The sequence below is a fragment of the Acanthopagrus latus genome, chromosome 10 (assembly GCF_904848185.1).
Source record: "Acanthopagrus latus isolate v.2019 chromosome 10, fAcaLat1.1, whole genome shotgun sequence".
NCBI classification, from domain to species: domain Eukaryota; kingdom Metazoa; phylum Chordata; class Actinopteri; order Spariformes; family Sparidae; genus Acanthopagrus; species Acanthopagrus latus.
In genome coordinates this window covers 9,448,191-9,474,319 of record NC_051048.1, presented here as the reverse complement: position 1 = coordinate 9,474,319, position 26,129 = coordinate 9,448,191, and the positions used below count along the sequence as shown (strand labels likewise).

The window sequence follows — 26,129 nt, the reverse complement described above, 5'->3', positions numbered from 1 at the left end:
TGTGGGAAACACTGGTGTAACATGTTGATTATGGAGCTTTAGTGGTGTTAAGGGGCACATTTTGTTAAGCTAAACTAACTGGCTGTAAGCAACTTGCAGATTAGCAAGCATGAGATTCAATCCGCTAATCTAAGTCCTGGTAAGAAAGCAAATTAAGATATATCTCAAAACATCAAACTTTTCTGTTTATAAGGAACAGGAAGCTATGAAGCTAGGCTAGCTGTCTTTGTGCTAAGCTAACTGGCTGTTGGAGGTACCTTTATGACTGAAGAGACGTGCAAGTGGTAGAGAATGACATTTTCTGCTTTGGTTTTTTAGATGGATAAAACAAACATGATTCAACATGTTTGAGTCATGAGATGAAGAGTCAAGTTAAGCTAACCCTTGGCAAGAAATCAAATATATGTTTATCCGAAAGTTTCAAACCTTTCTTTGAAAGGAAAAGTGCTTTTAAAATCTCTGCATGAGGTGAAGCTGCAGTCTTTGCTGTTAGCTGACTTGCTGCTTGCTATGGGTAGCTTCATATTTACTACTTATATGGGAGTGGTATCAGTCATCTCACCTAACTCTCATCCTGAAAGCAAAAGAGTGTTATAGTATTATATAGTATTTTCCAAAATGCTGAACCGCTTCCTTAAAATATAAAGTTCAACTTAAGAGTTTATGAGCAGTTGTTGAGAACACTTTCATAAACAACATGAACACTTTTTTCTCTTTGCATTTACATGTATACTGGTGGAAAACCTGCAGCCTTTTACTTTATATTCATTTCTACACGTACATTACATCCTCTTGTACTTTACACTGTTGAACTTTCAAACCACACAACTAACTTTCAAAGTTCTGTATCTATAGTCTAAAGGCCTTGACGTTAAACGGTGTTCCCTATGTTCCCCACGTGATGCACTGGTCGTTCTAATCCACTGATTTCTCTTCCTCCTCAGGAGCACACCACCAGCGCAAACCGCCAGCCCTGAACACCTTACCGGCTCAGAAGGTCCCATCGGTGCAAACAGCATACAGAAAGGTACACAGTCTTTCAGCTGCATCCGCTTCATCTCTGCCATGAATATTTCATTCGGCAGTAGAGTCAGCGGCGCTGTTGTTTGCCCGGATGAAAGAAGGAGAGGAGAGGAGATGAGGGTAGTGTGTGGGTGGGGTGAGTCGGGCGGGGTGGTGGTGGTGTTCGGCGGCTGTGTCGTGGGAAGCTGCGTCGCCCCCGTTTCAAGCGCACGTCTCGTAGGGAATATGCTCCCTCACATCTTGTCCCTCAGCGAGACCCTGGTGTGTATTCCTGTCGCCTGGCTCTCCAAAGTTTTTTAGAAGTTGTTTAACTTTGCTAACAACACACAGTCTTGTAGAACAACCAGTACAAATATGTTTTGAATTTTTCCTCCTCCCTTGCTGGATTTATTGGGCTTACTCGACCCTCATGTCTCATCTGAAGAGATGCTACGTGAGCTGTTTTCTGTGCTGAGATCGACGTGTTCTCCGAGGATTACACAATGCTTATTCTGTGACAACAGCCTGCATGAATGTGTGTCAGGCACCTGTGAACATGTCAGTCTTTCTGGGACCGAATCTGACCGCGCTGTGACATATTCTTTTGCCGTCATCTGCAGCATATCAACAGTTATCTGTCCGTTTGCTACACTTAATCTCCCCTCACGCTTGTTTTTTGGCTTCCCCTTTCCTCCGTGTTCCGTGTACCTTTACTGCAGCAGTCTCTTGGTAGGCCTTGTTTTTCCAGCTTTTTCTCTGTACGGAACAAGACAGAGAGGGAGACTAGAGAGAAAGGAGAGACAGTGATGCGGGTTGGGAGGAAGGAAGAGGAGATGGATGCAAAGCAGGCAGAGAGATGGAGGAAGGGAGGGAGCCAAGATGGTCCCAGAGCAGGGAGACGGGGAGCTCGACTAGCGAGCTAAATCTCCCTTCACAGCGAGGCCTAGCAAGGCATTATTTGACATATTATTTTACCCGAGCGTATTTGAAGAGTTTACTCCATGATGAGATCCAAAACTTGGAGAAAAAAAACGTGCAGCGTAGTCTCCAGAATGATTGTTGCATTCAATCAAAATTTGCTACGGCAGGCTGACAGAATTATAATTAACACCCCAACATCCTCTTCGTAAAAATAACTTTTTTTTTTCCAAGAAATATCTCATCGAGAAAACATTTGTCTGACTGGTGCCTCATCAGCAACACAGGAAACTTGGCAAATTATTCAGTGACTAAAAAACAGTAATGATTGCAGTTGTAGGTTTGGAGGCTGCACAGTGGCATACATGCACGGCTCAGTTTAATCCCCTTCCACTTTTTCAGTAACATAAATGTGCAAGCTGTTGCTGTTTGCTGTGGTGTTGACAGGCCTGACCTTGGACACCTTCACACAACGAAATGAATAAACTGTTGACAAGATTTGTCTCATGCAATACAGAGGAAAATCTGAATTAATGCTAATTAGATGATCAGTCGTGTTAGCAAACAGAAACAGGGCAAAACTGAACAGCCCTTCCAAGTTTTGATCATCTGTACACCAGATTGTTTTCTTCAACTCATATTTTGAACTCACACAACTTAACATCCTTCTGAATATTTTTGAATCCGCCAACATCAGTAGCCAGAGGCAGAGGATTTTTGGACTCTACACTACGCAAGATGTAACATATGATTTATGAGTTATACTTAACTCATAAATAACTCATAAAAAAATGCATAAATGTCCGTGGTTGTCCTTGATGCAGTTTTAATGGCGAAAACAATTTATCAAATAAGAATTTTCCGATTCCCTGTTATCAGAACTTTCTACTGATTTCTTGTTTCTTATTACTGTAAATTGAGTATTTCTGCATTGTAACGAATATGCATGGTCACAGAAAACAAAATGTTTTTAATGATTTAATGTAATTCAATCAGCAGTTAATCAAATAATATTTAGAATACTTGGTTTATGATGGCTCTGTGTGGCTGTACTCAGGCACAGTCCTGATTTAAGTTAAATACCAACATTAACATGCTATGCTAATGTGCCCGAAACACCTCTTTTCTGTTATTTCTTCACATCACACTATGCCACCATGTCACCTTTAATATTTGCCTTTGTTCACGGTATAAGCAAAGCTAACTGGAAGCTGAAAACAGGACACGGGCGACTGAAGACATGATGAGTAGTGCTGGCTCAGGCATGTGTGAGCTGGCCAATCAGAGCAGACTGGGTTTTTTGGGGGGGAGCTAAATCAGACAGGAGCTAAAATAGAGAATATCCCATGGAGGGGAAATAAAGTGCTGCATAACTGGACAGTATGAGAAAAACTGATGCGTTTTTTGAGCATTAAATCAGGTTAATAAATTATGTTCATTCTGGTAGAAACCCAACATAGATTATGAACCTGAAAATGAACATTATATGTCCCCTTTAAGTAAGCTTACGACAATAGCAATATGATTAATATAATATCCCTTATTATGATGAATGTCATCCCCATTGTCATCATTCAGAAGAACAAAAAATAAAGAAAAAAAACAAACTTTTTCAATCGTATTATTCTTGAACTATTCACTTGTGAATTCCTGGACACGGTGTCAGAAATAATAAATTGGCTGGTGACTTATTTGAATTCAGATGTTGGCCGCCGCGCGTCCTCTGTGCCGAGTGTGGGAGTGACACAAAAGAGTGATAATAGCAAACTGACCTGTATCTCCCAGAACTTAAAGGAACAGCAGCTTCATTCAGAGCAAAATCAATCTCCTCACTAACTCCGAACTGATGGCGGCATCTGGGCCTGCGACTTGAGAGAGCGTCTGGTCAGGAGCAGATAAAGAAGCAGGGACTGAGAGAAACAAAGGCAAAAAAGAAAGGGAAAATGCTGGAGAAGAAGCCAGAGGGGGAAGAATGGAGGGAATCGGACAGGAATTGAGTACAGTAGCGGTCGGCGGGCCCCTCCAAGAGAATCGCCAGTGGCCTGAAGGTCAGCAGATAGATGATGATTGATGGTCGCTATCTGCCCACTGAGCCTGTCTGTAGAGAGGGCGGCAGTGTTGGAGTGGATTCTATCATCAAGTAAACTGACCCCTTCATAAAGCCCTCTGCGTGCCCTTTGTGTTCTTCTGTGGGGGCCTGCATTGTGTGCCGGTGCCGCTTTAAACAACAGTGCATTCACATCTGAACTGGCTTGAAAACTAATTTAACTGTCTGTCCTTTCATGTCTGCGTTTGTCTCAAGGCATCTTCATGTGTCTGTTTCGATCTTTGTACGCTGCCGCCTGCGTGCGTATCTGCCTCTCCGCAAGTGTCTATGTGCGTGTTTAGCCCCTGTGGCGGCGTCTTCTGGCCCTCACAATCCTCAGGAGAGGGTGGTGTCATTTTTCACAGTGACAGGCTGTGGCCCACGCAGGGTGGCCCCGGGTCTCCAGACTAATAGTGTCTGGCCAGAGTCACTCTTCTTCCTCGTCTTTGCTTCCACCGACCACCGACCACGGTCCCCGCAGGAGCCAAGACTGAGAAATGGCCTTGGCAGAGGCTCAGTCTGTTTGAGGATCATACTCCCAGTTGGGCAAGGAAAAAGGCCGAGGCAGAGAGATAGGCATGCTGAAACAAAATTTAATTGGTTTACTGCTTACATGGATCAAGGGTTCTCACATTTATTCAGATCAATGAGTTGGTTTTAATCAAAGGGCGCTATAGCATCAGAGTGATTTAAAATTTAGCTGGAACAATCCGGTTAAGCCCCTTACTTTCATGCACCACGTTTAGGCCTTCATACTGTGTTCTGCAAGTTTTTAAGGCTGTGACAAAACCACCATTGTGTTGTGTCTGTGTCCCTTTTAGCAACTCTTCAAAGAACCTTGACGCCTATTGCTCCCTACGGAGAAATGTTCCTGTACAACAACCCTGAAAGCACTCCGGTAAGACAGTGTACACTCCCGCTAGTGGACAGTGAGTAGCAGCTTACCAAAGAGGAACAGACATTTCTCACATCTTCAACACTATCAGGGCTGTTTTAGCCGCGGTCTGCACAGCAGACTTCCCTCTCTGTGTTAATGTTGTCACCATGGACACATAGCAGAGTGGGAAATGTGCTTGTTTCAGTTTGCCCCCTGAGGTTAATAGAAATGTCACCTAGCCACTAAAGTTAACATAGCTTACTGCACCAACACGATAACAGTGTCTGACTGAAAGATGGACGCTTTCTTTTCATCTGATGCTAATCTGCTCTGTGCTCTATAGGACCATGGCGCCAAAGAAGGGTCGCAGAAGGGCTTAAAGGACAAGATAAAACAGAGGAAACTGAGGTACGGTATGCTGATCTGAGGCTACATTTCCACGCCCACCTGGTTTCATAAATAGATATTTAGAAAGAGGAACTACTAACCACTCATTAACTTAACTTGGTTTCTGGTCTCAGTGTAGTACATTGGTAAGAGCCTATCATGTTATGCAGCTGCATGTTAAAGTGAATATTCTCAGACTGGAAATGTCAAAAGCAAAAAATGCATTACTCTGGTTTCAATCTCCTCCTCATCTCCAACCACATAACCTTTTCTTCCGCTTGTATGCATATTTTCAAGTTGTTGTGATGAGGCAGTTGCAGATTTGTGGCTCACAACGGTGAGCTTTGAGCAGTTAACACACATTTGCTGTCTCAGAAATGTGACAGGGGGCCTTCTTAAAGTAATGGTAGGTCATTTCAGGAAACATTTGCATTCATGCCGGGAGTAAGTGGTGATCAATACCACTTTCTTGTCTGAATGCTAATTATGGCCATTAGCTAAGCTCACCAAATAGACTGGAGACAGTTTAAAAGCACTGGATGGCTATTTGAAATCATTTTTAAAAATGTGCATTCTAAAAAAATCTAAATTCATGTAACATACATACCCAAACTTAAGTGTAAAAACAACAAGTGATGGTATTACAAGGAGTTATGTGCTATTTCTATTTCTTGGCTGGATGCAGCGACCTCTTGATGCTTTTCACTAAGAAAGAGTTACAGCACCTAAGTCCTCATTGGATAAAACAAACAAGGTATGTGTTAGTTAGTGAGCTTAGAAGGTTCTAGTTTTTGCTCCAAGATTTTATGTGAGGCAAAGTTTAGCGCCTCCTGGCCTAACCAGATTTAGCTTCTCATCTCACTTACAGCAAGTATTTTCCAGGATGTTTAACTGTTCCTTTCTCGTCATCCATAATCCGACAGAAAAAAGTCGCCTAAACAGAAAGAGTCCAAGGATAAAGTGCCTCCCACGGCTCCAACTATCCCAGACCCCTACACAGACGAATACTCTACAGTGGAGGATTGTGCCGGCATTTTGCCGAGAGCCAGTTCGGACCAAAGCATCGCAGTGACCCCTGAGAGTCTTGCTGTTGGAGCAGCTGCCTCTGGGTCTCAGGATGACTCTTTAATCATGGTGGATTGTGACCTCTACTCTGAGCCTGCAGATGCTCTTGGGGGTGTGACCAGAAATGCGTTGCCTGATATCTCTCCATACGCATGCTTTTACGGAGCCCCAAAACACCAGGTGCTCAAAGTGGGTTGGCTGGACAAACTGTCACCTCAAGGGTAGGTTACAGTACTGCTGAAGATTAGATTTGTGATTAGAGTGATACACGAGAAATAGTTAATCTGATGATGACTGATGGATCTCGATGAAATCCTTATTAATACCACTTTTACTGCAGCGCCACATTGCACAAGACATGTTATTAATATCTCCTTCATTTGAGACACTCTCATTTAGTTTCACAACCTTTAACCCCACCGGCATAGAATGTGTCTCATTCCACTTCCTGTCAAGTGGCGAAGAAAGCCACCGCAGTTAGTCAACCGCTGCTTCCTGTTTTTTTTTCTATTCAGCTTCGATGTGTGTCTTTTATCTTTGATGACTCTTCAAAGAAAAGTAGGTATCAAACACAAAAGCCTGAAGCAGACCTAATGAGTAGCGCCACCGGAAGGAAAGTGCGAGAAATAGGACATAACCTTCTAGTATTGAGATGCATCTTCAATCAATCGATCAATCAGACTTTTATTTATGTGGCGTCTTTCAATCAAATGCAACTCACAGTGCTTTACAAAACATAGGATGGTAAATGCATTTAGAGACAAAGGCACATAGCTAAACAGAACAAAATAAGTAAATAATGATCAGAAATAACATTTCGATCAAATAGAAATTGAACTAAAGTAGAAAAAACTAATGAAAGACATTTATGTAAATGATAACAGCCGTAAGGTTATAAAACACATTTAGCCAGACTAAATTCATATATTTTTAGTTTACATTTGAAAATCCCAGTAGTTTCAGATGCTCTGGAAGGCTCTCCTAGACATTGGAGTTTAGTGGCTGAAAGCAGCATCACCAGACGTCTTTGTTCTGCTTTGTGGAACAGCTTAAAGGGAAAAACCAGAGGATCTGAAGAACTCTTGTAGTTCATAAACAAACAAAAAAAGAATTTCCAAGAGATTGTTAGATTCAGGGCCATTCTGTGCAATAAAAAAAGAATTTTTAAGATCTTTATGAAAACTAACATTCAACCTGTATAAAAAATAAGTGGGCGTAATCACGGTCATCTGTATATGAAGATAGACAGAGCTTCTCTGCTTCTTCCCACTGTACAACAATTTGGTCAAAATATCGCAGATACGAGCGCCGAGTCTGCACAGTAGATCAGGCGTTGGAGTCCCACTCATAGAACCATAAGCGAGGCTCGGCTGTCAGTCATGACGGCTCAGTCCCTTTTTAAGGTGCCAAATAACAAATTAAAAGGAGTGAAGACGTGACCGCAAACTAGCATTATGACAACAACCTAAAACGACAGAAACCATCTTTCATGTGACATGTACTTTGTGATTTTACTTTGATCCACGTCCCATCTGCTAACATGGAGGGGCTATACTGCATACAACAATCAGGAGGTGATCAAGATGTTTTGGCCTCAGTCTTATATACAGTAACTGGGCGTAATGGATTGCTGTGTTTTAATCCGTCGTCACCGCTCGTGTGGCACGGATTTGAAATTAAATTGTGTCGGTGATTCAGTTGTTTTGGCCACATGCGCCGCCGTTGCACCACAGCTCTCCATCATTTGCTTCCTTTTTATGTATTCACCTTCTCCACCTGATATGCATGAGTTTGGCAAACTGCCCTGGGGCTGTTGAATATTCAAACTGGACGTAGCCATTTGTTTTGATTATGCTAATTGGCATCTGTTGATACAACTCTTGACATTAATAAATCAGTGGCACTCTTAATGAAATTCGAGTACCTGTTCAGGGCAGATTTAGTTCCTGGCTCACTGTATTGATGTTTTATTTATTTTGCTTTAGCTGTGACTTCTTTCACCCTAAACCAGCATAGTTTGGTTTGAATTTGTACGTCTTCTCTTCTTTGCAGAAAATGTGTTTTCCAAAGGCGGTGGGTGAGATTTGACGGCGAGAGCCTGGCCTACTACAACAACGACAAGGTCAGTGCGTGAAAAACACATGCCCACACATCCCCTCCCTCCTCCCTCCTCCTGCTGACACACCCACATCCTCCACATGCACCCTGGTGAAGGCAGTCTCATCCCTCCCTTACAGAAATCTATACGGCGGGCAGCCGAGCCAAGTTCTGAGTGTTCCCTTTCTCTATCGCCTCCTCCTCTTTCTCATTGTCATCATCATCATCATTAGCCTGGCAGGGTAAAAAATGGGGGCAAGGACAGAGCGACTCTACGCCACGCATGACAGGCCAGCACTCTCTGTGCCCGCCCAGCCATACAGTAAAGTACATTGATGTTGGCGCCTGACCAGGTCCAGGAGAAAGAAAGAAAGAAAGAATGAAAGAAAGAATGAGGGAGAGGGAAAGACTCTCCTCTCTTTCTGCCTCCCTCAGCAGTTCTCCCTCCCTCTACCTCTCTTCATTCTCCTTCTGTGTGACAGTCGAGTTTGAAATTCCGCTTAACACTGCCTGCCTTATCATCAGAAGGAGTGGGGGGAGGATGGGGGGGTTATGGTGTGGTGAGAGTGCGTGGGTTGAAGAATCAGAAAGTGGAGAGCTGTCAGGCAAAGACTGAGGCGAGATGGCAGTTTAACCACCACATGTTCAGGCTGGACAGGTTGTTTTTTTACAAACTTTTGGCTGCAGCTTTGAATAGAGACAGCGGTTTCTATGAACTAAGACAATGTTCAAACTACCAGCCCACCTATTTTTTTTTGGCAGATTCAGATTTTATCCAGATTGATTTTTCGGAAGTCTGGACAGCATAATACCATGGCGGCTCAGTCTGGACGCTCTGCCTGCTTGTATCGAGTTGAAAGTGTCTTTTGTGACACACAACAACGATATCAAGCCCGGGTTCCTTTGCCGGCGTCATGGAAGTGCATCAGAGCAGCTGAGCAGAAGCCATGCTGCTACTAGCAGAGTGCTATTGAAGACATCAGAGAGAACAACAGTCTTCGGATACTTAGACTTAAATAAATTCTCTGCTCTGTGACTTAATAGCACGTTTGCTAAGAGACTGAGATGATGGATCTCCGACAAACAAAAAATAGAAGAAGATACGGTTTTACACAAATGTTTGTTGTGGTCAATTACACTACTGACAGATGTGAATAGTTTCTGTTGGCCTGAAGTATTTATGTTAAACATGTTCTAAACTGAAATAAGCAGAAATGTAAAGTATACATTATTCGTACAAGAGGTCCCAAAACTTGTCAACCCGGCACGAACCCTGTGTTCTAAAGTGGCCGTAACCTATCTGACTGGATGTGCTTTACCTCCGTGTTCGCGCTAATGACCGCTGGATGTATCTCTGACTAACAACAAACACATTTCTGTGTGTGTGGTGTGTGTGAGCGGTGACCTCGGCGCCCCTTTCCCAGGGCCAGCTCGTTTTCGCTGCAGCAGCATTGCACAACATCACAATCAATGATGTGGAACCTGTCTGATGCCGGCTCGTTAATCACTTACTAATTATAGTCCGCCGTGCTCTCTCGCTCCGTCTGCCTCTCTCTCGTTCTCTCTGGCTCTCTTTCCCCTCGTTCTCTCTTTCCATTGCATTTGTTGCTTTATTTATCAGGACACGCTCCATCGCCGGCAGGGTGGGAATCGGCGGGGAGGCCAATGAGTCAGCACTTTATACTCCGTGTCACTGTTGGCGGAGGCGAGACAGTTTCTGGAAAGATGAAAGTTTGCCTTTGAGTGTGTGTGTGTGTGTGTGTTTGTGTTTGTGTGTGTGTGAAAGAGAGAGAGAGGGGGAGAAATAGAGGGAACAGGGATTGTTGTTTAGACTTTTTTAAAGTCATCCTGTCAATGTGACTCTCCCCTCTGAGAAAGCAGAGGGCTTCATCATGTTTCGGGTGAGCGGAGAGGTCGAGTACAATCTCTCTGTCATCCCTGCTTTGTGCGGCCAGCTGAGGCCACGTACCACCCTCCACGGCACCCGGTGCCACCTCCATGGGGTGAGCGCGGGGGTAGAGGAAGATTACATGGACAGACAGGATGTCTCTCAGCAGCGCTTTATGTCAGAAATTGAAGCACAGTTGGTGGTTTATTTTCCTTCACAGTATGTATGTAGACATGTATGCGTGTTCTGTTACAGGTGTGAGGTGAATAACCACAATATCCAGACTAAAAGAAAGTGTATCGTCATGTGCTTTCATTGGTCACAGTTCATCTTGTATCTCCCAGGTGCTCTAATGCTACTGCAGCTCCAAACCCCGAAAGCTTCTAGAAAAAGTATAAAAGTGCCTCAAAATAAAATGTATAATTGCATCTTCAGTTGCTTGAAGTCATTTTCACTCCTTTGTTACATTTATATGTGCAAAGAGGCTGCACTGCTGAGGGTTCAGCTGTTCGTCTGAAGAGACTGGAACACAGCCTAAACAGAAGCAGTTTTGCTAATTATTTTAAGCAGGAAGTAAGTAAATCCTCCTCCATCGTGTGCTAAATTCATTAGGTATTCATAGCTTTATTACACAAGGCGCTGTCATCTCATGTATGCATCAAAATCTGAGGCTGGTACTGTTTCTCACACATAGACTTGACTTGGGTTGAATGCCCAGGTAAAACAATGGTGGCCAAAGTACATTCGGCGACCTTTTTTAGGATGTCTTTAAATTTTTTAACTGTGATCAATTGACTTGTGCACAATCTTCCCCTCGCTCTTCCTCCTCCAGTCACATATCATGCTCTACAGAGAACCACAGAGCGAGACAGAGATGTTCTCTGGTATATACTGTGTTTTTTAGGCAACTTTGTCGGCACTCAGAAAGCGCGTATGTAGTCTTTATTTTTATTACCAGTAGTATTTTATTTTACACTTCTATTACTCTATTGTGCATTTTATTTCTGCTTTGCCTTTATCTTGCTTACTTATCCTTCACTCAATCTGGAAGCTGCTTTAACAAGTGAATTTCCCCAGTGAGGGATCAATAGAGTCTTATCTTATCTTATATTATCTTAAAAAGATAGTGGATTTTTGAGCCTCATTCCCACCAATGCTACCACCACATGTATACGACCATTCTGTGGGAAACTCTGCTCCACTTGGGCACATTTGAGCAAAATTCTAATATGATTTATATAACTGTAACATGTTGGAAACGACAGTGCTAACATGCCTGGTGCTTTACCGTGTTGCTAATGTTTATGTGCAGCTAAGGATGAGCAAAGCCTCACTGTAGATATTTGGGCATTAAGCAAAATATCGAACACATTAAATTGAGATTATATCAGTTAAAAAATAAAAAAAACACATAAAAAAATCATTAATCAGCAATATAGTGCTACCTTGCTCCATTCAGTTCAGAGGAGGAGTTCTGCTGCTATAACCTTGTCTCTTCTAGTATGAACAGTAGTTTATGCTGGATAATGTTAGCTAACTTTATATACAGCTGCTGACACAACTGAGCCAAATCAGCTGGTGGAATTATGTCTTTAAAGTGTAAGCAAATAAAGAAAATTCAATTTGCAAGTATTCTATTATTGAAGTTGTGGCCATTGTGGTCGCTGTTCAGTTTACTTTAATATTTCAACTGCAGGCTCTTGATGACAAATCAGCTGATCCACAGAGAAAGTTATTATAATTCACGCTCAGGTCTGCCCAACAGTTGCTAAATGTGTCGCTAAAAGAAAAAACAAAAAATTCCTAAAGGCGACTTCATAGTTGCCCAATCTAGCAAGAATGTCACAACAAACTAACTAACACGGATTACAAATGCATTTCTTTTTGGCTACAGTGAAACTGTCATAGCATCAAGGACTTCTCAAGCGCCGAAGAAAAAGTGTAAAATGTGTTTGGATTCGAGCCCTTTCATCTTCAACTTAAAAAATTCGTCAGAGATCCTCTCCAATTTTGTGCAGTCTGGACTAGACACCAGTTTAGCTTGATCAGTTCATCATGTTGCCATCTCTCCTACCTGTAAAACGAAAATGCCTAACGCGCTGACACCTTCTCATTCTTGTTCTCTTTCACGAACTTTCAACACACCAAAAACTCTTTTGTAGTTTGAAATCCTGTGGGATCTGTCAGCCCCAGACAGAACTAATCGCACTTAATCACAGTCGCAGCTTGAAGGTCTCTGGCCGTGGTGATGTCATCACTGGGGTAGCGGAGGTGGCGTGGGAGAGTAGCGAGATCCTCGGTCTCACTTCTCCCTCTCTGCAGCGTCGGTAACCAAATCCGTCTCATCAATCACCCCCTTTCGTCTGATTTCGTCAACACGAGGATTGACTTGGGAGAATGCTTTGGTCCTGAGATGTAGTCCTGAGGGTCTCGGTGTGGTGTCTTATGTGTGTGCGTGCGTGCGTGTGTGTGTGTGTGTGTGTGTGTGTGTGTGTTTGCAAAAACAGTCCAAAGCCTGGCTTGAGGGTGGTGACGGGAGGAAGTGTGGAGGGTGGCTGTGAGGGATGAAGGGATGAGAGGATGGAGAAGGAGGGGGTGAGGCTGAATAGAAGGCCAAAGGGGAGATGAGGTTTTTAGGATCGGGGATCAGTCTTTGAGTATTATCAGTCGGTCTGATTGTCTGTCTGTCTGTCCGTCTGACGCAGCAAAGCTCTCCCCTGCCAAGCCTGAAAGCTCCTCTGCCGACTCCCTCCTGTGTCTTCCCAAGATACCTGAGCTGACGCTTACTGTAACACCCTGAGTATTTCAGAATTTCTTTTGATTTCTGTGTCGTTTCATTTTGGTCACCAGAGTCATTCCCAAAATATGTGATCTTCATCTTAAATTTTCAAGGTTTCATACAATTTGGCCATAATTTACGTCCAAGGATTCTAAGTTACACAGAGAAATGGACCATAGATATGATTTGTTTCCCTATAGCTGCACTAATGAATTATTATTTTATTAACAAAGGGGTAAATGACTATGTTAGGTGCGCAACTAACTGTTACTTTCATTATCGAGAAACCTGTCGATCATTTCCTAAATCAGACAATTAGTTGTTTGGTCCATGACATGTCGGAAAATGGAGAAAAATCTGCTCAGTGTTTCCCAGCTCCACCATCTTCAAGTCCTCAAATGTCTCGTTTGGTCCACAACCCAAAGATTCCAGGGGACCAAACATGGTGAAAAGCCCTCTCTTCATTATAAAATGTATCATGACTTTCCATGTGCTGGTGCAGAAAGTCGTGTACGTATGGTGCCCTTTTAATGTTTTTTTTTTCAACCCTGCCCCTCAAACATCCTGAGTCAGCCACTGAGCTTGACTAAATGTAAAGTGAGAGATGGCACTTGTAGTGTTGCAGCGAATCTCTGCAGTTTCCCTAAGGGTATTTTTTAACCTCTATTAGGTCATTATTTTGGTTTCGTCACTGTTTTGATTCAGTCTCCCTGCTTTCATCTGCTTGTGTTTAGTAGAAACCTGTGCGTTACCTTCCTTGCCCTGACTGGCTGCCAAATGGAGAGACTAACTGATACACTGGAGATTTTAGCTGCTGAAGCACCGGATGTTGGTCTCGTGTGGTGGTAGAGACCAAAAAAAGAGCTAAAAGAGGCGTGATACCAGGTGTATATCCATGAGGCGAACACAAACACGTCCTCAGGTGAATGTTAACGCTGCACCGTGTCTGCTAGATGTGTGAAAAAGCTACTGTTTGCTAACATCACATGAAGGAATATGTGGATGATTACAACACTGGCCCCAAAAATCAAGGTTTAATCAGATTTAAACCCGACTCTTGGACTTGAACCAGACTTCAATCTGATTTAAAGACTTGAGTTGAACAGTGAAAGCAAAAGTCTCAATTTTTAATCCCACAAAATCCTGAAATATTGAAATATAGATAATTCAGTACCAGGCTGGCATTGTATCAACACACCTTCAATGTTTAATCAATTATTAGATGTTTTAATTATTTGGTCTTATATGTAAGATAACCCTACTCACAGCAGGTTTGAAATAGTCAGCATTTAGAGACCTGGATGTTTTTGCAACAGACTAAAGACTTGATTTAGAAAGCAAAGCAACTATTGCCTAGGAGCAACATCTTTAAAAATCCTTGGGGCACCCTGCTTGTTGAAACAATGAGCAAACGTGCACTGTTGTCCCCATGCACTTTCTCAAAGGTGCAGTTCTCTGCTGCGACCAGTTGGTGTCCTCATGCCTCCACTGAAGCTCTTTGGAGAGAGCAGGACCTTAACTCCATGCTGGTGGTTAAAAAAAAAAAAAAAAACTCTTTGCCCTCCTCCCTGCTTTCTCCACACGGCGCCTCCATTATTGTGGGCTTTAGCTCCATTGCTGTGCCTTAATTGTTTCCTGAAGTTTACCGGGTTGTTTTTGAGAAGAAAAAGACACGTAGTTATCTGCTCAGGATGGGCAGTTCCACGAAGAGGGGGGAAAAAAGAGAGTGTGACACCTTTGGCTGCAAGAAAAATGACACGGGTTGACAAATGTTGGGAGGGTAGAGTGAGAGGTGTATGGAGTGCGAGGAGGGAGGGGAAATGAGTGTGGAGGAGATGTTTGGCAGAGGGAGGCGAGTCAGGTGTGTCTGTTATTGGAGAAAGAGAGGTAGTTAGGCCTCATTGCATCCTTGGCAGTCCTTCCACCTGAGATTAGTCTATTAAACACTGTGTGTGTGTGTGTGTGTGTGTGGTGGGGGCGGCTGTGGTGTGTCTGAATCCGCCACGTCCCACCGCTGACCTCCTCTGCTTTTCATCATCCCTCCGCCGACTGCAGCCGTCAGAGTATTTACAGATGCACAACTCACAATTAAACAACTCTCTCCTTCATGACCCCAAAACCGGAATTAAAACAATTAATTACCGTTAACCCATACTCGGGGTGTAATTATCAGCGCACAGCCACCAAGCTGATTCGTCCACGTGCGTACACACTCGAGTTTCTCCTCTCCTTCCCCTCACCTTGCTTTAACTTCTGGCTAAATTTAGAGAGAGGAAGAGGGAGATATTGGTGTGAAACTCCTGGGGAGGAGAGATGCACGAGGCTGGCTGTCGGTAATTAGGTTGAGCCACTTCTCGCCATTGTTAACATCCCGCTCCTTATATGAGAAGGGACCCCTCCCTGACCCTCTTCGGCGTCTTCATTTCAACGTGATGTCTATCTTTTCCCGAACGCCTCCTCCACCCTCCGTCTCTATCTCTTCGTGATTACGGAATTCCACTGTCAAGTCGTCTTCTGTCCACGCTCTATCCACTTTCTTCCTCTCAGTCCTTGGCCTTTCACACAAACCTAATTCCTGTCCCTTTTTTCTTTCTTTTTTTTCTTTTAGAATTTCATGCCCCCTCTCTCCATCCATCCATCCCCTCCCCTTCCACTCTCCCTAACTGACTGCGCCGGCTGGTGTATTTTTGGCAGAGTGGTCTCTAGAAATAGGCTTTTGTGGATGGCAAGGTCACTTGGCTTAATTAAGAATGGCGAGAGGGAGTCAGGAGTTCACTTCCTATTCCCTTTCTCCGCTCATCCGCCCTCCACACTCGAGTGTCTTCGCAGGATATGGCGGCGGCGGTGGCGAAACAGTTGAGAGGACGTAAAGTACAGTAATTGCACATGGCAATCACCCATGAGCCATTACATTGTACACAGGACTGCGTAGAATCAAAATTCAGGTCAAGCCCATTGAAGAGCGACATGGAGAAAAAAAAAAGGAGACACATCTGTTTTTTTTTTTTTGTCATACTTTGCAATGATAATGACATTATTGACATGAATAATGCAGTGTCTGCCACAACCCTCCTTCTATTTTTTTCCCTCTCTTTCTATAACCCAGTGATTTTCACGCCGCCACAGAAGCGTGATGTACTGTCCTCTGGTTCACTCTACTGCAAGAACATTACAATCCGAGATGTTCTCTCTCGCTCTTCCCAACTACTTTTAAGGACATTTCTCTGTTCCCCTCGCCACCACATGGTTTGAATACTGATTCCATGGCGGTACCGTTAGCTCCTTGCATCTTAAGATGTGATTGTATTGACGTCTGATTTTTTAAAATGTTTTTATGCCCCTTCTGCCTCCTTTTCATACCGACAGTGACCCAGTAGTTTAATTGCCATTGTCAAGGGAGACTGTAAAGAGGGTCATGAAGCCTCTAGTGCATCATCCTCCTTATTTGGATGCCTCCACTCGAGCAGCTGTGGGGGAAACATGGGGGTAATGGAACAATACACACACAATCCCACTTTACCCGACAAGCACTTCCTGTGCTTTACCCAAATCCCCTCATACGGCGTGCCTGCTTCTTTTTAAATATTTGAGAAGTTTGTTTTTCTGCTTGTGGATTTGTCTCCTAACACCCAAATAGCAGCTCTCTGTGTGTGCGCGTGAGTGTTATTCTTGTGTTTGCGCCTCTTTAATGTGTGGTAATTCACTTTTTGGGGGCCATTCCCTGCACCGCCGACCCAAAACAACACATATTTCAAGTCTGTAATCTGAGTTATTTGTGTTTATGTCAAAGAGCCCATCAACGCAATTCGTCCCGGCTCATATGAAAACGTATAGTACGAGTTTCCCGTTCGCATCTCCGCAGCATCTATTTGATTGAAATGCTTCTTGTCCAAGAGCTACGTGCCATTTATCAAAGTTACGGCTTGAAAGGCAACGGGGAAGCTATTTCTGCAAATAAATGTGACGCTGTATTGATGGGTTACAGCTCAAGTTTGATGAGGATGTCTGTCAGTGGTGTCGCAAATTGAATGCGATCCTCGTCGGCGGTAATACATCTCAGAATTACACATCTATTGATGCAAACAATGCGCTGGAAAACAGTAATTGTAGCTCTACAGATGCAGATAATAGAAATGAGCAACAATTCAATAACGTTATCAGTATGCATGGAGCTGCGCGCGTGTCTGCTCATGTTTATACACCTAATTTAGTGTGCGTTGCTGTTTTCTTTCTGTTTTTAGGAGATGTACTCCAAAGGCATGATCCTGGCCAGTGCTATCAGGCAGGTGCGGGGACTCGGCGACAACAAGTTTGAGGTAGTCACCTCCCTTCGGACCTTCATATTCCGGGCTGAAAGAGAAGGTACCAGTGCACTCTTTACTTTTATTGGGCTTTGTTTGCAGTCATTAATCAGCAGTTCTCTTCCTCCTGCTTGTCAGTCGGCCGCTGCAGCTCTGACCGTCTGATTTCCCCGTCCGGCCTTGTTTTTCTCTCTCGTCTCCCTCCCTCACTCTGCCTCGCACTCTCTAAACGCCTCATCTTCCATCTCACCCCTGTCCCTCTCTTTTCTCACACACAGTTTTCGCTCTCACAATTTTCTCCATCCTGATACCTGCTCTCAAAGTAATTCAGTGTGATTTGGATTTTTTTTTTAGCAGGATTCAAAATCATTTTTTTTTGCTAGACACCCATATGTAAAGAAATTGGCTTTCTTGCAGAGTGTGAAAAGGGAAGATCAGTTTCATGTCTGTGTATTAAGTGCAGAGATAGGGTGTTTAGCCTAGCTTAGCATACAAGTTCAAGTTTAGCTTGAACAGCTCTCCTGGCTCTGTCCCGATACAATAGAGATATGTATTTGGACACTTTTTTTGGTTTAAAGATAAGCTGCCTCACACCCTGATTGTGTGCTGAATCTTAACATTTTGGTGAATGCAGATATCTGCAGTCTTTTTCAGTGTGGGAGGAGAGCATTGATACTACGCTCATTTGTAGGTAAATATGAAGCTACCGCCAATAACTGGTAAGCGTAGCACTCAAGGTCCTAGAAAGCAAGATTTTCCGTCTTTTTTGTTTATGAAGCGGGTCAAGGTGCTTCACAGACAAGGTGAGAAATGCTCACAGCCATCAGCAAGGGTGAGGTTGCCAAAACTGTAACAGAGCTGATCGAATCTGATGTTGTGCATTGAATTAAGTGCTGGATCCAGGATGTGAAAAATCGCAAGTTCTTGTTTACCTGTTGTATCGGTTTAGGTACCCATTGTACAGAGGAGAAGAAGAAGGTTAAGTTATAGTGGTTGATTCATATTAAAAGATTGATATCTAAACTCAGTAATTAACTCAGCAACTCAGTCATACGTAAACTACGACTCTGTGCCTGAAATGCTACTGACCGGGGCTGATAGCGATGATGCAGCTTTTTCAGCTCTCGGAACAGCAGTGACGCTGTGTGTGATGTGTGTGTTAGGAGTGTGAGGTACACCACAGACCTTGTTAAGCATCTGAGATTTAATCATCACACAGAATATGATGAGGTTACGCAGTGGCTGTCTAAAGAAGAGGAGAGGAGTAGGTGCTGCTAGGTCGAGACAGACGTCAATCACAGTCCTTTGGCACTTTGAGGCATTATTCAGCTACAGAAAGAGTAAGAGAGAGTGGCTGCTGGCACCATTCATCACTGTCACTGACCGTGGGAAAGGGAAACACATCTGTCTAGGCTTCAGAGTGTGTGCTGATGTTCTGACAAGTATCAGTATTGTATTGGTACTGTCAATACCAGCCTGGGTTTTTGCGTGGTATCAGTTTGGAGGTATCGCACATCATCAGTAAGGTAGATGTTAGAGGATTCCATCTGAACCCTATGGGCTATGTGGGCTCTGTGTGTAGTGGTGATTAGGGAGATCTTGGTGGCAGTAATGACTTCATGTCCCCGTCTGAACCAGTGTTATTAAGTCAATCTAAAAGAGACAGAATGTGTAAAAGAAATCTCAAATCTCCCAGGAACTGTCCTTAAAATGTCTTGTTCCTCCTTCCTCTCTTCATCCCCCTGTCAGACAAAACGAAGTAAGACTCGCCTCTTATCGTCTTTCAGCTGGAAGCTTTTTGTCCGCGTCGGCCTTAATGAGAGGGGAAAGGCACACTTACCGCTCCTTACTTCCTGCCCGCTTGATGGCAGTCAATTAGGCAGCTCAGGTCAAACTGCTCATTCACTAATCGAGGGTCCGTTTCTTGGGTCAGCGCCGGGCCGCCCTTTGATTCACGTAGATGAGCGGGTGAGTTTTTGAGTTTGATTGTGAACATTTGCGAACATGTTGGAACCAGACAGGCATTAACGAACAGATCATTGAGACCTCAGTGCGAGTTATTGACATATTGACATCTTCTGAGGAGGGAAAAGATTGATCAATATTTGACCTACTCATCATCGGTAATGAGCACCAAGCTGAACTGGTCGTTTATTGATCCATGCTCAGTTAAAAATACATCAGAGAACTTTGTAATGTTATGATATGTTTAGCTTTTATTCAGTGTGTAGTAGTGATACAGTAGTTCAGTGGTGAACATTTGAACCTGCAGTTAAGTGGAATGTACTTAATTTTGTTGTGGAGCTGATGCAACCTGCTAAATACGGATTTGTTTAGTAATACTAGTGGAGGAAAGTAACTAAATACATCTCCCTGAATTCTTTACTGACAAGTTACTTTCATTTACTTTTTCTGCTACTTTGTACTTGTGCTTTGCGGATTCAGATTAAAGGGTAACTCCACCAAATTGACACATCAAAGTATGTTTACTGGTCTTGGGGAGTACTATTGCATACGTGACAAAAGCAGTGTAAAGCCTTTTGTGGTTCCAGAGGAAGCTGCATGTAATCTCACATATTGCTTCCAGTGATGTCACTCAGTGGATAAGTTGCATTATGGGTAATGTAGGCGCCAGGTTTTGAAAAGGAAAAAGAATGTGGAATTAAAAAGGTGTTTTTAAACTGTCCATAATGAGTCCCAAGTGTCATGGGAGTGCAATGTTAGACCGATGGACTGGTTTTCAAAACCTGTGTGACGTCACTGGAAGCAATATGTGACGTTTCTTGCAGTTTCCTCTAGAAATCAGGGCCTTTACTCAATTTTAGTCTTCAGGTCATCAACCACTTGAACACGCTTGCGCTGGATCTCCTTTTCGAACAATTCTGCATCACTGTGGCTTTATATAAAAATGGCAACGTAAACAACAACTTGCCCTTTAAACTTGTTTTTCAACTCCCTCCACCACACTGAGCGCCAGCGACCATCCGTCCTCTCCCGTGTCCATTGGGTGCATTATCATATCGACGACTGCCAGCTTCTTTTGTCTGTTTATGAGTCGCGGGTTCTCAGCGGCATCATTTATCACACTGTCTGCCAGCTGATCGTCATATGTCACGCTCAGCCATCCTGACAGGAGCTGGGAGGGGTGAAGGCTGTGTGATTTGGAGGTGGCCTCTGACTGCCTGGGATTGTTGGGAAGCCTCTTTCCAGAGGTGGCTGCCGCCGTTAGAAAAGAAGAGAGAAAGAGAGAGAGAGAGAGGGAGGAGAAAACTTGGCCTCATCACCTCATGCATCTTTAAACAGGCCCACTCGCCTTGTGGCGGAGAGTCATCAATCTTGGGGAAACACATGAGAAAGAGGGAGACATGAGGAGACAGAGGGAACGAAAGAGTAGGTTAGTGAAGTAGAGGTAAGGAGCTGCAGGGCTGATGCAGTAGGGGTGAAAGGGGGAAGAAAATGGTCGAGTGATGGTCAGAGGAGTGGGCGAGAGTGTTAAAGACATCCAGGAGGGATGCACGCAATCTCGGTGTGAAAAAGCAACAGAGAGGTAAAGGCGGAGACGGCAGGGGGAGATGAAAAGGGCAGAGTGAAGATGGAGAGAGGGAAAAAGAGGGGAGAGAAGTGAGTGAATAATTGAAGGCCACCGGAGAGAGTGTGCACACAGCTGTCGGCTGATTCTCCACTTGGTCCGCAGGTGGCCTCTTCCCTCAGGTACTGTCAGCTTGAGAGAGGAGCGACGGGAGGAAGGAAGGCAGGCGAGGGAGAGATGGAGAGCGGGAGGGAGTGATGGGGGGAGCAGTGGCAGTGATGGGGGAGAGAAGAAAGGGAGAGGAAAGGAGAGTTTGGCAGGAAGAGATGCAGTCGGAGAGTGACGGAAAACGGTCGGGACAAGAAGCGGAGGTGTGGAGGGCGATGCAGACAGATGCGCTACAAGGGGGGAGATGGGATTTATGGTGTAAAGAAATGTTGATGATTTGTATTCTGATGCTTTGGCAATTGCCTTTCCACAAGCCTGCTCCCTAACACATGTTGGTTCAGTTTGAAATGACAGGAAGGAGAGTTGTAGAGAGATGTAGAGAATAAGTAGGGAGAACAACAAAAAGGTTGGGAAGAGGCCAGAGGGAGAATGATGGCAGATATAAAAACTCAGGAGGACTTGGAGTATAAACAGTAGTAAATATTTCACCTTGCATTACTTCACATTTTACAACCTACTGGCTTTTTAAGTCTTGACTTCTGAAACCTGCACTGATTTATTTTATTGGCCACTCGGGGCTGAGCAACCCTTTAAGCACAACACTGACGTATTATCACCCTTATAAAGTTGTTATGGTGTTAACGAACAGTTGTCCGGCGAAACATTATTTGGATTTGTGTCGGTGTTCATCTGACGAATGCACAATGCATCCGATGTTTACTCTGTTTTTTTTTTTTTCGCTCCGTTTTGGTCTCCATCACCCCCTGAGGGAAATATTGGACTCCTGAGCAGCTAAAATGTCTTTTGTGTTCACTAGCTAGCTGCTAACTTTGCTGCTTTGGGCTGCGCAGGTAGCATACACTGAGTTTGTTCACAGTGGTTAATGAGAGCGTGTCACTGACACCTTCAAGTCTTTCTTGTGTGCATGGTTAATATAAAAAAAGTTTTATTTACCCTGCTTTTTACCTCTGTTTTGGTCTTCTACAGCTCCTGAAGAGATATGTGATTTTTAACAGCTGAATGCTCAGTATCTTAGCTAGTGTTGCACATTTTTTTTTTGCAGCAAGTAATAGGACAGTTGAGCCGAAGTCCACTGTCCCAGCTTTGCCTAGTTTTTCCTTGACAAGTGAAATAAGAATAATAGAGATAAATAATATATTTCACACTTTTTGAGTGCAACACCACTGTCATAAACACAAATCAAACAGTTGGTCAGGCGTACTGTAGGTGCCAACTACAATCAAAACTCGCTGTGTTGTAAACATATATGTAACATTGTGATCCTACCCTCTCACTGAAGTGCCTAAATTGTTGCTTTAACTGATTCTCACTAAAGATCAGACACTTTTGAGGCCTCAAATTATGTAAAATGCACATTTATGATAAAGTCACTACACATTTAATTTGTAAAGGTATAGTCATTAAAGATTTAAACATAAAAAAAACAGGTCAGACATGGTTAAACTATGTAAAATGTAAAATGCAAATGAATACATATATATACAAATATAACATATGAAGAAACCAGTGTGTGCTGTATCCATAGTAAATGTTTAGTTCTGTGCTGTGAATATATGCTGGTTTGAGGGGATTGAAATGAGAGCAAACAAAGCAAGTGACCACAATCCCTCTGCTTTGTGTATTTTCTCTCTTCTATTTCTTTCTTTCTTTTTTTTTTCCCTTTATTCCCGTTGATGGAGACTGCGTGGGCGGTTTCTAAGATCTCTGTTGAGCGCTGAGTGGACCTGGCTCTCATCTCATCCACTTTCAATGAGGATTATCTGCCTCTCTGCTCGTCTCTCTCTGTGCAAAGTGGAATAGTCTTTCAAACACACGGCTACACATATATATCCCTTAACAAGCGATGAAGCTAGATGCGGCTGTCAGGTTTTAGTGGAGGAGAGTAGCTGTGCATTCTTTTTATACGCACGCAGAGGTGAGGGCATGTTTGCCTGCCGAGTGAAAATACATTTTGGCAAGCGCGCTGGCAGTTCATGTGCGAGACTGTGTGCACAAACAAACAACAACATATATCATATGTAGGAAGCTTTCAGGCGCACAAGTCAGGTGCACATATGCTAATGCGCAGGCGTATACAGGCACTGCCACCTTTTCTCTCAATCCTTCCGCCTCCCTCCCCGGCTCCAGCCCTCCCTGCCGCGCTCAGATTGACAGTTTGGCCAAAGAGCAGAGTGGAGGGGAGTGAGGAAGGCCCTGAATAAATGAACAGGCAAATAAGTGAGTGCAGGACAGGTAATGGAACTCAGAAAGCAGGGTGGGAACGGAACAGTAAAGGCTAGTGATGTAAAGAGCAGTCAATAATTGAGTAGGCTATTCATTATTGAAGCCAGCTCTTTGTAAATTCATAAGAATCTGGGGGGTAGTCAAACCAGAGCTGAATTTGGGGCCAGGCAGCGGATACAGTATTTGGGAGCTCAGTGGGGGGTTAGTGTGCGGAGGAGGCGGATAGTCAGAGAGGAGAAACTTTTTCTTCAGAAGTGGAGATGTTTGGCGGATGCGTTTACGTGCAAGGTCAAAGACGGGGTTCGTGTTGGCATAATCTGCTGGAGGTCGGAAGGTGTCAATCAAGAAGCTAATTAAGGTCAGTTTAGAATAATACCAGGTTGGCAGTGGCCGCAAAGTGATTGACACGTGAGCGAGAACGCCCTCCCCCTTCCTTCTGTCGGCCTTCAGAGTGGTTCGAGGACAGGAAGTTCACACAGAGGGTAACATGAGCTCGCAGTCTGAGAGGAGAGTTTAAAAGTGATGTGGGCAGCACACATGGCACAATGATACTCGTGAATCAGACCGATTCTGTCAGATCCGATAAAGGTGGACCTGAGGATAATTAGATCCAATACACATTCAGCCTAAACAGACCCACATAAAGAGATAACACCAAGCACACACGCTCAAAGAAGAATACACTTTACAGACTGCAGATAAAGGTTTGTTTCATTATTCATCACCCTGCTGATTATTTTCTTGTGAAGCTTTGGTTATAGGATGTCTGCAAATAGCGAAACGTGTTAGAATCTCCCATAATCCACTGAGGTAATCAGGTATCATTGAGGGAAGTGTGCAATATCCTTAGTTTAATAGCTATAGGCTACAGGCTAAATATATGTAATTTCATTTTAGTCATCCAGGTAATGAGATGCCCAGCGAATCCCTGGTTCACCAGTTCAGTATGTGGAGTTCTTCACTGCTTCACTCTGAAACACGTTGAGCATGACGCTGATTCCCCACCCACATTTCTACTTTAGATGAGCTGTGGGAAGAAAGTGGAAAAGACGCATTTTTTGCCCATTGCGGGGATCAATAAAGTATCACAAAACAATTATTCTCTCTATTCTTAAATTGGCATGCTTTAACAGTCTAATTTGCGTCCTTAGCCAACACAGCTAAAAGTACAATTGATTTTGGCGGCATGATTTGTATGACGGTGCTCTTTCCTCTTTTGGCAATGAACTGGCCCATAATAAGCATAATAATGGATAATGGAATGAAACTGAGAAGTGATTACGACGAGTAAAAGGCTTCTTCTTTGAACCCCCAACGCCTTAATTGAATACACAAGAACCATTCAGATATTAAAGGCATCAAGTCTTTCCGTCGGCGGAGCAATCACAAGCTCCTCCATCCTGCCGTTTTGCTCGAATTCACGGGTATCCAAAAATACACTTCCTGTCTGGCCACGCTAATTTTTCCCTCTTTGTGTCAGTTTGTATGTTTGAGAAAAGCGTCAGTCATTCTGTCAGGGGATTGTTTTTTTTTGTCATTTCCGATGATGAGTTGAGAGCTGCGCAAGTTTGAATTGAAGTGCGTTTACTTTTCAAAAACTTTTGTTGTTTTATGGTTTCTCTTTTTTAGACAAATGGCTTCCTTGTTCCCGTTTTTCAATTTGCCCGTCCATCCTGGCTGATTGCTTGGTTTTCATATCAGTTTACAGAGTCTTTTGATTCCATTTCTCAGTGTTTTTCTGTCTTGTATTGGACTTCTAACCACCGTGGGTGCTGGATGTGTGTGCGTGTGTACAATCCTCTGGTATCTCTTGTGTTTCCACTTTGCTGGCTTTGATAGCACAATGTCTTGGGCGGTAGGGGAATGGGCTTTACAGTGCTGGCTTCATGTCTTTCTTTTATATTTGTTTGGAAAAGTTGTAAAGGTATCTGTGAGGCCTCTTGGAGTGCACATTGTTTGAGTGTAAACCCTGGATGGAACATAATGCAGTGCGCTACACTTGAGCCATTTAGCTGCACGGTAATCCAGGGTGATTTACAATAAGTAAGAGATTCAGCATCCTGTTCAAGGACAAACAATCTTTGATGACACACCACATCTAGTGTCAGTCATCGGATGCTCCTCCGGAGAGAGATTTTCTGATCGTATCTCAGTAGTCACAACTAAGCACTGAAGTCATGGGATTTCTGTTCACTGTTGCAAAACTACTCTTAAAATGGCGCTCTCTTCTTTAGACTTTCCAAAACCACGATAAACAGACCAGAAGTGTAAAGAATGGATTATAAAGTGTGTCTTCCTGCTCATTATGTTAGCATGTCCAGCTAACTAGCATTACTTCCTAGGCCAGTTAGCGTAATATTAAGCTACCTACATTTATTTGTGGACTTGCAGATTAGGTTAACAATTAATTAGGTCACAATGAGAACATCCACTGTGTAACATTTCCAAAGTGCGTATAAGCAGGTCAGAGTTTAGGCTAACGCTGGCAGCTCAGTCCTGCGCTTTCCTGGATTTGAGGTTTTAACTCCAGCAACCCCAACTACCCTTGAAAATATTACACTTTCTAGGGTATGTGGTTTAGTTTAAGTTATGTGAAATAGTGCAGTTTTGATATGATATAGATATGTAAGGTGGGTCAGCTGGTGAGGAGGTTTCTGTCTCACACATGCAGTTTTAGCCTTCACCTGTTAGCAAAATATGTATGTAGCCATCACATCCATATTTGGGACAACTTCTAAAGAGTACTTGTTTTAAGTCAGCTGTAATTATTAAAAAATAAGATCGACAC

General features: G+C 43.5%; 1 protein-coding gene across 2 annotated transcripts in view; it reads left to right on the top strand.

Annotated features, from left to right (window-relative positions):
• Positions 1-26,129, top strand: part of zmp:0000000660 (arf-GAP with Rho-GAP domain, ANK repeat and PH domain-containing protein 2) — a 125,893-nt gene that overhangs the window by 4,250 nt on the left and 95,514 nt on the right. For both annotated transcript variants that reach the window (XM_037111325.1, XM_037111324.1), the window contains exons 3-8: positions 945-1,027; positions 4,828-4,904; positions 5,227-5,291; positions 6,194-6,556; positions 8,388-8,457; positions 17,341-17,461. In XM_037111325.1, the coding sequence (XP_036967220.1) occupies positions 945-1,027; positions 4,828-4,904; positions 5,227-5,291; positions 6,194-6,556; positions 8,388-8,457; positions 17,341-17,461 (779 nt within the window). The remainder of the gene's footprint in view (positions 1-944; positions 1,028-4,827; positions 4,905-5,226; positions 5,292-6,193; positions 6,557-8,387; positions 8,458-17,340; positions 17,462-26,129) is intronic.